The sequence below is a fragment of the Strix aluco genome, chromosome 9 (genome assembly GCF_031877795.1).
Source record: "Strix aluco isolate bStrAlu1 chromosome 9, bStrAlu1.hap1, whole genome shotgun sequence".
NCBI classification, from domain to species: domain Eukaryota; kingdom Metazoa; phylum Chordata; class Aves; order Strigiformes; family Strigidae; genus Strix; species Strix aluco.
The window spans coordinates 21811456-21823904 of record NC_133939.1 but is presented as its reverse complement, the minus strand read 5'-3'; the positions used below and the strand labels follow the sequence as shown (position 1 = coordinate 21823904).

At 41.4% G+C, this 12449-nt stretch overlaps 1 protein-coding gene across 15 annotated transcripts in view; it reads left to right on the top strand.

Annotated features, from left to right (window-relative positions):
• The first annotated feature begins 11873 nt into the window (after positions 1–11873).
• Positions 11874–12449, top strand: part of ATP11B (ATPase phospholipid transporting 11B (putative)) — a 71448-nt gene continuing 70872 nt past the window's right edge. For all 15 annotated transcript variants that reach the window (XR_012624319.1, XR_012624321.1, XR_012624320.1 and 12 more), the window contains exon 1: positions 11874–12127. Coding sequence is in view for 12 of the 15 variants with exons in the window: in XM_074834186.1 (XP_074690287.1) it covers positions 12101–12127 (27 nt within the window). In the remaining 3 variants the exon portion in view is untranslated. The remainder of the gene's footprint in view (positions 12128–12449) is intronic.

Below are 12449 nucleotides of genomic sequence, written 5' to 3'. Positions count from 1 at the left end.
CTGGCCATCAATGGAGGGAGAGCCAGAATCCTTCTGTGATTAATGTTAATGTATTTTCTTCATGGTTCTGGATGAAAAATAAATTTGGTATAAAAACTGACAGTTTCTTCAGCTTTAGAGGTAACTTTCATATTGGTGTTAAAGGCCCTTACCATCATAAATCAAACAAGATGGTACAAGAGTTCCTTTCTGTATACACTTCTTGCTTTTTGGTTAAAAGCCTATTTTTCAGAACTTCCAAGACAGAAAGCTTTAGCTACTCAAATATTGGAGAGCTTTTCTGTAACAGGAGATACCAACAGAAAAACTGTTGCTCAGCTATATGCCATTATTGTCACTATAAAGGGCACTAGCAACTGAAAAATATCTGACAAATTGACAACTTGACAGGGACATGAGATGGTGAATTAATCTACCTTGGCAGAAGGCTGTTGGTGAATATTTAAATAGGTTAATAGTCAACATTAGAACCCTGAAACCAAATACAGGCTGGCAGTAGAAGAGAACAGGTAAATTTGATATCTAAATTATACTGTTAATAGGCGTGCTTCAATCTCAGAACGAAAATCAGGTTCTCAAATCTGAAATAAAAGAGTTCATAATCTTTTCTTACAGATTCTTTTCTGAGCAACAGCCTTTTCTATCAAAAGAAGGATTTTTTTCCTTTAATTTATGTGTGCCTTTACACAGGCAAATCCCCAGTTCCTTATTTAGCTCAAAGATACATGCATTCAAATAGGAAGATAGGTAAGTTCAAGAAAGACAAATCTATTAAAAATAAATAAACCCTAACTGGATTGGTTTTGATAAATTTTGAACATATCCATGAGTCCCTCAATTTCTCTGGTCTTTTTCCCAAAACATCATGAGAAATGCCTGCTGTTCTGACCATGTATGACAGACAGACAAGAACACATCTCCGTGGGGTGGCTTTCATGGTGGTTTTACAGCCAAGATTTGTATTCAGGAGGGTAGCATCCATCCCACACCAGAGCTGGAAATGCAATCAAATGAGAAGTAAAAAAGGAAGATAAGGAAGCTTAGCAATTGTGTAGACGATCTAACCTCAGCTGTTGACTGCTGTACTTTCTGGGTCACCTGCAGTATCTTTTTGGCAATATGCAGAAGGGCTAACTCACCTGGCACCATATACATTTACCTTGCAGAATATCAGTAAAAATGCACAAGTTGGACAATGCACATTGTCCATATCACCTTCAGGTATTTTCAGATGGCATTTCTCCAAAGGGCTAACACAGTTCAATAACAATTGTTTTAGCCATCTGTGTGCACTGTAATGAATTTTTTGACTAACCCAGAATCCTGTTTATCTCAAGAAAGGCTCCAGGGTAGCCATGCAAGTTGGGTGCACTGGAAACTATCTGTTTTCCAAGGATAGCTCAAATCCAGGTTAATAATAAGAGCTAGTGCTGGTCAAATCCATTTTCATTGTGAAAATGGAAGGATGGTTCTTGTGGGAATCTATTCTGAGTCCAAAACTAATCAGTATTTTCATTAAGCATTCAGATTAGGGAATACTGTGTTATTATATTTGCAGATGATACCAAGCTGGGAGGCACTTTGAAGGAGAGGACCCAAATTCAAAATAATCTTGGTAAACTAGATAAATAGCCTGGGTGGTGCTAAAAAAAAATCAATGAAAAAATAGGAATTACTTAAGAATAATAAATTGCATGAATATTAGATATAAAGTGACTGATTTGGCCTGCAGGAAAAAAAAGTTTAAAATGTCATAGCAGAACATATATTGACCAGTAGTCAACAGTGTGATAGCTATGGGGTGAACAAACACCGTATCTTGTTATGAGTTATACAAATGTATGCAAGATAAGTGAAACGACTTTTCCACTCTATGCAGCACAGACAAGGCCTCAGTTAAAGTACCGGCCCTGTCTGGTACTTGGCAATTTGGAAATGAAGTGGCCAGCAGGTAAATGTCCAGATGAGAAAAGAACCACAGATTTTATGAGTAAAATTTGAGTAAACTGGGTGTTCTTCAGGTTAAGGAAGAAGGACTATTTTCAGATAGTACAAAGCTATTGCTCACTATTGTTCCTCATATTTGGGCCAGGATAAGAAGCAAAAAAAATTACCTTCTGGTGAAGATCTAGGTTAGAGGTTCAGAAAAACTTACTGCTTTGGGACATGTTGGGCCTTTGTAATTGATTTTTAGGAGCAGCTGGATGACCAGGATTGGCTGGTGCAGCAGGTCCTGCCTTGGGCAGGAGTGTGGGGCTGGAAAACTGCTGCCCATTTTATTTTCTAGAAGACAGTTGCTTAACTCACAACTGATGTCAGTGATATTGAAGCATCAGAATATATTTTTGTGGAATGAGCAAAACTGGGGATGAACAAAACAAAAGGAAATACAGTTACTTAAAAAATATGAAATACTATTGTTTTGCTTCCTATTGCTCGTCATCTACTAACATATGCTTGAGCACTATATGCTAAGCTGTTGCCTTATATTTTAGCATGGGAATCTAGTAGCTGCCATGAAATCTGTAAGTTATCAAGTGGCTAGTAAATTCATCATTCAAGAAGCTTTACTGTTAACTATAATCTCATATGAGATTTGAAGTCTTCATATAATTAATACAAGCAATTATGTCACCATCATTGTCATTGTGATGCTATAGTCCTAGTTGTGAAAGAAGCATGATTTGTGTGGAAGTGCAATAGCAGTAATTAAACCAATTGATATAACTGAAAAAGAAGACAGACACCTGAACTCTTATTTCCACCGACAGGCACTAAGTTTTTGACTGCATATGTTCCTTTAGCCTCTGACCAGGTAATATTATATAGCACATCACCAAATCTTAGTTATGCAAGGCAAAATTTAGTTAATCTGTGTGGATTCCACAGAAAGAATTATTATAAATGTAAGTTTCAATTTGTAAATACATTTATAGGGATTGTGTTGGGTTTCTTCCACATATATTTTAGCAAACAGATTTATGGGCAGGCACATTAAAAAAAAATAAATTGGAGAATAAGTGCAGGACTCATCAATTTATAAATGTGAATATTCTCTGCTTAAGAATTATTTCTATTTTAGCAAGCAAGAAACAGGAGGAATAATATGTCAAATGTGAAACAGCTCATTCTTTCAGAGAATAAATTTGGTGACATTTACAGAATAGAGATAAATCTCCAGTGGCCTAGCACTGTTCCCACTCAAGTCAATGAAAAGCCTGCTATTTATTTCAGCTGGACGATCTCACAGCTATTTTAGCAATTAGGTTCATGTAATGAATTAATTACATAAAATTATAAGCAATTTGTAGACAAATACAAAGAAATTAAATTAACTGGATAAATTATATGCTGTGAACCACTCAGCTGTAATACTTATCTTTTGCTATTGTGCATCCTTAGAAATATTCCAAATAAATGACACAGTTCAATAAAAGGGACATTTTCTTAAAAATTAAGAATAATAATTGTCATAAGATAATTTAATTGATATGTGGATTATTTTATAAAGCTTCTGGTGAATTTTATGAATCTGGTAAATTTCAAAACATCTCCTGGAAAGATATCACAAAACACAATCAGTAGCGCTCTCTCCCTTGTTTTTCTGAGTCCAGCATTTAAATCTGTACAGGATCCTGTCCCTCCTCCCCGTTTTTCATTGAGCCAGTGAAATAATTTCTTATTACACCACTGCCACAAATCCTAGGGTAAAATCAGAAACAGGGTCAGGTTGCCCACAGAGAATTCAGTGCTCCAAAGCTAGAACTTATTTATTACCAACTAGTTTGTTTATAGCTATCTTTGATATCTTCTGGCTACTTTGAATTATGCATTGTTGACATACCCTCAGCCAACCTCTACAGACATTAATAAAACACCAAAAACAATAGATACACCACTAAGGACAGAGTAAAAAGTGTTTAAAGACCTCTAGATTTGTTCCAATAGGTGCTTCAACAGGGTGAGGCTTAACATCTTATAGGATTGGGCACCAGTATAGCAATAGCATCAGTAAAGTACCTTTGCTGTGATCAAACATAGAGTACAATAAGAAAGCCGGCAGAAGGTTAAATCCCAGACCTCTCATTCCGTTAGAACCATTACCAACTAAAAATGTACGCTTTCAGAAAAAGACAGGAGATTGGGAAACAAAAATAAAAATATGTGGGGAAATCATGAAATATGGGAGATTTATAGATTTACAGCTGCAGCAAGCCGAGATGGAGAAAGTGAGACAGCAGAAAAGGGATTAGGATTAGGATTGCTTATGCATTTATATAACGTTTGTTCTAAATTTGATTACAGTACTCAGTAAAATGAGACCTCGGTATTCATCATGCACAGCAAAAAACTTCACATCAGCATCATTTACATTTGCAAAAATAATTAGGAATAATTTGTAAAATGCTTTAATTATGTTAATCAGCCAATGTTTTGCTACACTTTGAAGACATAAAGCATTGTAGGAACTTCAGACAGAGCAGCCATATGTTTCTTTGTCTCATATGGCTGCAGGAACATCATCTGTCATGTTCACAGCTATCTTTTTTTTTTGTCTGCAGAGACCACAGACATCCCTGTATGGTAGATTATTGCACCCTACTTCTAGAATACTAGACCACAAATCATTTTTTCAAATTAATTAATCAAATAAACACACTCTCAAATTTTGAGTATCCAGTCTCAGATTTATAGAGCTTAAGAACTGCTAAACATTCCTGTGATTTTATTCGTTACTGTAGTTAGTTCTGAAGTTTGACTCTGAAATTATAGACAGGTTTTTGAAACTCTGAACCTCTGTGACTTTTCTTGAAGCTTAGCTGGAAGTGAAATGCGGAGGTGTTGTGGTATCAGTAGTACCATGATCTGTCATTAGACTATACACATACTCTTGCTATGTGATACACAACTTGTGCTAAAAATCATCTTTTAGTTATGGTACTCCATGCTAAAGGCCAGTAAAGTCTCATGGCCCAAGAGTAGTATATATAACCCCACTTTACTATGTTTACCTCAAAATAAAGAAGGGAAAAAAACCCCAGCCAAAACCCTTTTTGTGATTGCTATTCAAATATTAAATATAAAATGGCAGTGTACATCAGCATCAGTGGTAACCTAAACTACAATGTACTGTGTCTGAGGGTGAGGAAAGCCTGACTGACGTGCACAAACCAGCACAGGGCACAGCACGGGACAGTGGCTCCAGGGGGGCCAGAGAGCAGTGGGGGATCCCCAGACTGAGAGGCCAGGCTCTATCCTACCACCTTAGCAAGGGAGCAGGGCCAGCCTGGAGCTGGTGGCCACATTCAATCAAGAGAGCAGATCGTCAGTTTATGGTGACAGAGCTAAAATGAGGTCATGGTCCGGATCAACAGGTCCACCACTGGGCAGGGCTGGAGATTGGCATCCCATAGAATTGTCGGGACAGGATGGGCAGCCCCAGGCCCATGGGCAGGATGGGGAGAGGGCCTAGGTAAGGCTGCTGAGGTCCACAAAGGTCCATTAGCACCCTCAAAGCACTGACAGGGTGAGGGAGGTGAGCAGCTGTTTGGAGACAGCTTGGCATTGCTGGTGGACACACCTACACTACAGGAGATATGCCTGGAGATACAGAGTGTGTTATTAGCACACATTAGCACTTGGTTTAGGTAGGAAGGATGGTGGTTCTTAAGAGACTTAAGATACTTATTCTGAGATGCAGATAGGTCCCACAGCAAATATCAACTGGAGATGTGATTAATTTACAATTTTGAAGTGCCAAAAACTTTACTGTAAACACTGTACTGGAAGAAAGAAGTGGTTTTGCCAGCTTATTCTGGTTGGCAAATGCTTTTGCTAAACCCTTTTGCTGTATAAAATGCATCTCTGTTAAAAAAAAATGCTTTTACAGCTGTACTAATGAACAGCCTCAACAGTGTTAAGTGCAAGCTAGTCATTTTGTCTTGATCTGTGAGGCCTTCTCATACCTGCTGATGTATCTGAAACCTGTGTTCATGGCCAACATTGGCAAAGCTCTTTTATTTTGTCCTTTACAGCCCAAGGTGGCTGTATCAGTTTTAGATGAGACACTGAAATTTTCTTTACCTCGCTAAGGTGTCTGTCTTGCCCCTCCAAGCTGTCTCTGCCTTGTTTGCTGAGGCATTTGTACAACCCAGACACACTGGAGCCCTGTGCTTTGTCATGGAGATGCCTGAGGAGGGAGCAACTATTACTCTTTTCAAGACACCTGTACAAAACAGGCACACAGTTAAGAGTCACCATCTGCCAGTTTAATCTCTCAGACTCTTGAGAAAGGGAGGAATTCACTGATACTGGGTCATATCCTGTCACTTACCATTGATGCACATGCTTAAATGTCGGGGAGTTGATGGAGAAGGCACTCCTAAATTGTTTTGCCTTTATCCCTGGATGAGCTGAGAGAAGGGAAGATCCTTGAAGAGGAGCTTTTGTAATCACTGCTCATTGCTGCTGAAAACGGTAAAATCCATAAGCACCCAAGTTAGGTTTTCAGCATTCAACCTGGCTACAACCCAGCCAACAGCACAGCAAGGAACACCTTGAGGAATATCTGCTTCGTAATTTGAGTGCAGTATAGGGACATCTAAGTTAGCTTTATATGAGCTAGCTGAAATACTAGAAAAGCTGAGCCCTGGAAATATAAATAATATATAATATAGATACACCCTTAGTTATGACAAGCTTACTTCATATCTAAATCATTGAGATTTAATAACAAAGCTTTTTCCAGCTTACATGACTGTAAAGTCTTAACCAGGAGGTGGTCTCAGAAAACATCTATCAAATTCAGTATGGCCTCCAAGACACGGGAAACAGAGGTTCTACATGAGGGCATTTGAACCTCCCACTATCCAGAGAATGTCCCATATAGTAGACGTTACACTATTTTGAAATAAGCTATTAAGCCAAGACAGAGTGCGTACATCCATGAACAGAATTCCTATGTTCCTTTCGCACAAAGATCTCAAACTTCTTTCCAAAGTAACATACCTAGGTGTGTCAGTGTTTGTATTACAGTTGTCACAGTAGTGTCCTAGGAGACTAGTGTCAAGAGACCCAGATACTAGTCCCTGTGTTTATTCTCCAGAATTCAATCTTTCATTATCTACTCCGTGGTTTTAACTGAGATGCTACAAAGCAGAAAAAAAACTTTCATGTAGAATATATTATGAGTATTTATTAAGAAATCCAAACAATGAAATGCATCCTTTTCTGCCTGGCAATTTTTCACAAGGGCTAAACATGAGGTGATGTATGAATGTGTCCAATAATCATTTGAGCATACAAATAAGAAAAGTAAATTGTTATAAAAGGGTGAGTATAAGAATGAAATAGTTGGAAAAGTGTATTTTTATAAATCACTAAATAAGAAGTCTGGAGAAAAATTCATATTTTGTAAGATATCTGTGCTTATAATACAGAATAGCAAAATGATGTCACTGTCCAGGATATAATAGCAATTAACTGACTAATCTTAATACATTTCCTCACAAAACCCTGTTTTGCAAGATTATGAATCTTCCAGTTTCTATCAAGATAAGAGATGTTCCAAACTTTATGAGCTGTAGGTTCAAAATTTAGCTCTTCCTCTAAAAAAAAAAAAATAAAAGAAGAAAAAAAGGGGCATGAACAACCAGAGTTTTATTCTTCATCCTGGTCATACTCAGCTTCATGAAGATAAGGGATTACTTTTAAGCATTTCCTGTTTCCTCTAATCTTGGACTGCTTTCCTGGGGGGGGGGGGGGGGGGGGAAACGCAGTTCTAGATAAAGCCACAAACCAAACATTATGGCTTACAGGCAACACATAATTAAAAAGTTAACAGTGAGGCTGAAGGGGAGGATGAACTATAATTTTGCCACAGCTTGCTGTTATCCTGGGGCCTTGCAACCTGGGTAGCATTGACCCCAAACTCTCTGACTTGCATTTAGCAGGCCAGGCTATTCCATACAGTCAGGAGATCATGTAAGCGCAGAGTGTCTTTTTGTGGTGTGGTGCAGTGCAAAGGCCTCTGTGTGTGTGCAGGGGACCTGACAGGTTTGACCTTCTGCATGCTGCATGCAGCCCCTAACCTGGCGCTCTGGGATCTGGCTCTGTTGAGCTTAATGTGTTGGGTAGGAGTTGAAGCTCTATGATGTAAACAAAACCTTCACATGAAAGGAAAAAGAAATGATAGAAAGGTGAAGTTTTATGCCAGGAACCAGGTTTTAGCAATTGAGAGAATGGGTAAGAAAGAAGAAATAACAAAATAATGCACTATTTTGTAGATCCCGTAAATGTCTTGGAAATGTCACCTTGTGCATCCTGCAATTTAATCTGATCTTCTTGCAGGGCACAAAAAAGCAATAACAAACTACACAAAAGGTTTTCCTTTAAAAAGCTCAGTTCATTTTCTAACTCTTACTTTTTCCCTGAAGACTGGTTGCTCTAGGCAAGAATCCACATGTGTGTTTAGACGAAGGGCCTTGTGACTGAAAATCAGCCACTGATGATCTATATATAATTGGTGCTTCAGCCAGTAATTGAATGCCTGTGGAATAAAGATGCCTTGAAGAAACTCTGTGTCTCTCAGGCAGCTCTTTCTCTCTACGGATTAGAAACAAAATGGGCGTTTTTATAGTTAGTGTACATTTTTAATTAGACCGCAGTTACTTAAGTAAATAATGCATGGATTAAAACACTCATTTAAAAAAATGACAAAATATTTAATTGAAAACAAAATATTGAGAGGAATTCTCCAACAGGAAAATGGTGTACTGTAAGGAGCTATTATTAGTCCTTTGCTACACAAACCTACATCCCTGCTCCACTCCTCTTAGGCTTTGCTGTTTTTCTGTTTGGCCCCAAAGGACAGAAGTGCTCACTAGCTGCAACACAAGACCTGGGCTGCCTCACTGCCCGTGCACCAGCACGCACTGGCCCTTTTGCTATTGTGTGCCTTGTTTGCACTGCAGCAGCAACCTGCGATGTGGCTGGTGCACCCAGGGATGTGGCAGGGGAAAGAGTTCAGCTACCAAGCGAATCAAAGTTTTCAAAGGCAGGAATGCTGGAGGCAGCTCACCCTCTGGCATCAGTGCCGCACTTCCATCCCATCTCATCACATACTAGATGTGGCCATACAGTCATACAGTGTGCCAACAATTCACCAGCTCCTGCTGAAGAATGGCCCCAAAACACCATTCAAGAACAATGGAAATGCATGAATGTCTCACACAAGAACAAGGTCAAGGAGTAACATCAACAGCCCCACTGTCAGTTTGATGGTTGCATGTTCAGGCAATGATTCTGTGGACACCAATGTTTAATTTTATAAACCTAAAAGTAGTACCATTGATTACATAAGAATTACTCATGCACATATCATTAAAAGCTTGCTGGGACTAACATTTAAGTGTGTGCTTTTATGTTTGTGTACACATTTTTATATCAGACAACATTTGTGTCCTCATCTTGCTAAACAAACATCTGAAATCACTGCTCTCAGTGGAAAGCTTGGAGTCTCATCAAGAAAGCCTAGGTGATAGGTTAAACCTAATCTTCATATCAGAAAGTGATTTTTTTCTTCAGCAGTTGTTTGTTTTTTTTTTTTTTTTCTGTATAAGCCAGCTATGCAAATTCAGGTGAGGTTTCAGGGCAATATTTTAAAGTGGGATCTCTGATATCATAGAATCATAGAATGGTTTGGGTTGGAAGATGCCTTAAAGATCATCTAGTCCCAACCCCCCTGCCTTGCACTTGGCCTTGTTGAACTTCATGAGGTTTGCACAGGCCCACTTCTCCAGTCTGTTCAGGTCCCTCTGGATGGATCCCTTCCCTCCAGCATGTCGACCGCACCACACAGCTTGGTGTCGTTGGTGAACTTGATGAGGGTGCACTCAATCCCAGTATGGGAATCTTCATTCTTAATACAGTTGACCTTTGATTCCAGAAGTGCTGGACTGTTATTGGCTAATCAATATCTGGCTCAGCTGCTCAGCTTCAATTTTTATTTTCTGAAAAATATTTAGCTCGCAAGGGTGAGATGAAACTCCATAAATGTCTAGTATGGGCTTTTGAACAATTTAAAAGGTGCAAAGTTTTACTAGCCAAGACATTAGGCAAGGATGTCATTCTGTTGGAATTTTGCTGCATAGTGGAAAACACATGCAGTCAGACCCTTCTGCCGCACACAGCAAAATAATTTCATCCTACCAATATAATTTCATCCACTAAAATATATACTTTTTAAAGTAAAAACATAAACTGCAGGGTTCAAATCACTTGTAAATCGCTTCCAAGTTTTGTCTGGTGAAATAGTATCATTACAGCAACATGGAACAGGAAGCGCAAAGTAGCTTTATGTAACACAACTGCAAGCCATGGAAATAGAGGCTTGCAGAAAGTGCAACTCATACTTGAATTTGGCAAGGACACAGCGACAAATATACCTGCACTTTGGAGAAATGGCATATGATTGTTAGCATGTAGTGGTCAGGACCCTGTTCTACGTCTGATGATAAAGGAGGAGCACGAGAATATTGAGTGTATCGGTTAAGCTTCTGGCTTAAGGCCACTCTCCAGGCAATGTGCCATAACTATGAAATCACTGTTACTTTAGACTTCACATTAGATGAATAGGGTAATGCAAGCTGTTTGAAACTCAGCTTTGATGTATTTAACTGTTTTGAAATAATGCCTAGCATTTAATACAGAGTTTTGCTAACATTAGCTTTCCTAAATGCCTGATAAAAATAGTCTTATTCCCCACTGTTTCAAGGTTATTTTTCTAATTAAATGCATATGCTTAAACCATCAGCATTCACCACAAGATTCAGTTGTCCAGGCATTATATAATTTATCTTAAATCCTGAATTATGGTCTAAATTTCTAACTGAACAGTAAAAACTACGTTAGCTCTATGGCAGATACGTTTATGATTCGTTGCTATATATCATAATTACCTAGGAACAAATGGGAATGGCAGGAATGGTACTCTGAACTTTACATGCAAAAAAGACTTCTCTTTAAGTCAGTGTCAAAGTTGTCATTGACTTCACTGACAACAGTGTTCGGTCACAAATACCCAGGTCTTTACTGCTTAAAATAATCTCCTTTAGTTCTTAGCCCCAGAGGCCCAGAAGCTGCAGACTTGTATAGGTGTGCATGTTTGAAGCTGAACACTGTTTTGTTTTTGTAAGTAGTAGCTGTTTTTAGAGCAAAATGGAAGATTTCAGAGAGATCACTGCCTGACATCAACACATTTCAGCACCCAGTTTTAACCAAACAGCAGTTTAGCACAACACTGCCAGTAGCAGGAGAAAGGTGCCAGATCCTCCCAGCACGTGTACCTTGCTTTGGGACACCTACACACTCTGCACTTGTTTTTTGAGTTGAAATCAGTGGTTATCAAGCCTCTTTTCAAAGTCTTTATTCCAACATGTGTACATTTTGCATTTTTTTAGAAGAAAGCGAAGATAAAACCAATGAAGATGTGAAGTAGCTTCACTTCACTAGAAAAGGGGAGTCTCATTGACGCTGAAGCCCTGGCTGACAGGCTCGGAGACCTGACAGGCTGCGGCTGGAGCTCCTCTGTGGGGAGGGGGGGATTTTTTCCAGGCCACCCCTGCCCAAGTCCCTGTAGGAGGCTGCCTGGACTCAGGTCACTCGGGCCCACGCACGGCCCTTCTGATCCAGAAGCAGCACCTGGGGCAGTGAAGAAATCAGGACCAGCGAGTCACCCCTCGCAGATAAGGCCCGCGCTGCACAAGGCCCGTCCCCGCCACCCATCCCCTCGGCCCCTTCCTCCATCCCTCCACACCCAACCCCTCTTCCCGCCTCCCCCCGCCCTCAGACGTCACTTCCTGGGGCCGGGCCACAGCGTTGCGGGTGTCAGCGGCGGCCCTGTGATGGCGGCGGCGGGGCGCCGGCAGCCGCGGCGGCTGGGGGCGCCGGGGGGGCTGTGCCGCTCCTAACTCGGCGTCGGGCCCCTGCGCCATGGCGAGGAGCCGCGGCGGGCGGCTGGCCTGAGGCGGCGGCGACAGCGGAGGGCGCGGCACCGCCGAGGGGGGCCCCGCCGCGGGGGCCGCGACCCGCGCCGCCGGGGATGTTGCGGTGGGTCCGGCAGCAGCTGGTAGGTGCCTCCCGCCTCCGCGGGGCGGGGGAGGGCGCGGCGCCGGGACGCGGCCGGGGGCTTCCCATGCACCCCGCACACCCCCGGGCCGGGCGACCCCTCGCCTCGGCCCGGCCCTCCGGGGCGGCCCCGTCCCGGCGCCTCTGCCCGGGCCGCTGCTGCCGCGGGGTCCCCGGAGGAAGCGGGGGTGCGAGCGGGAGGGCTGAGGGGGAGCCGGGCCGGAGGGCGTGAGAGAGGGGAGTCCTTCCCCCCGCCGGGAACGGGGGGGTGTAGGGGCTGGGGAGACCTGCCGGCTTCACTTGGATCATTATTTTATTTTTAA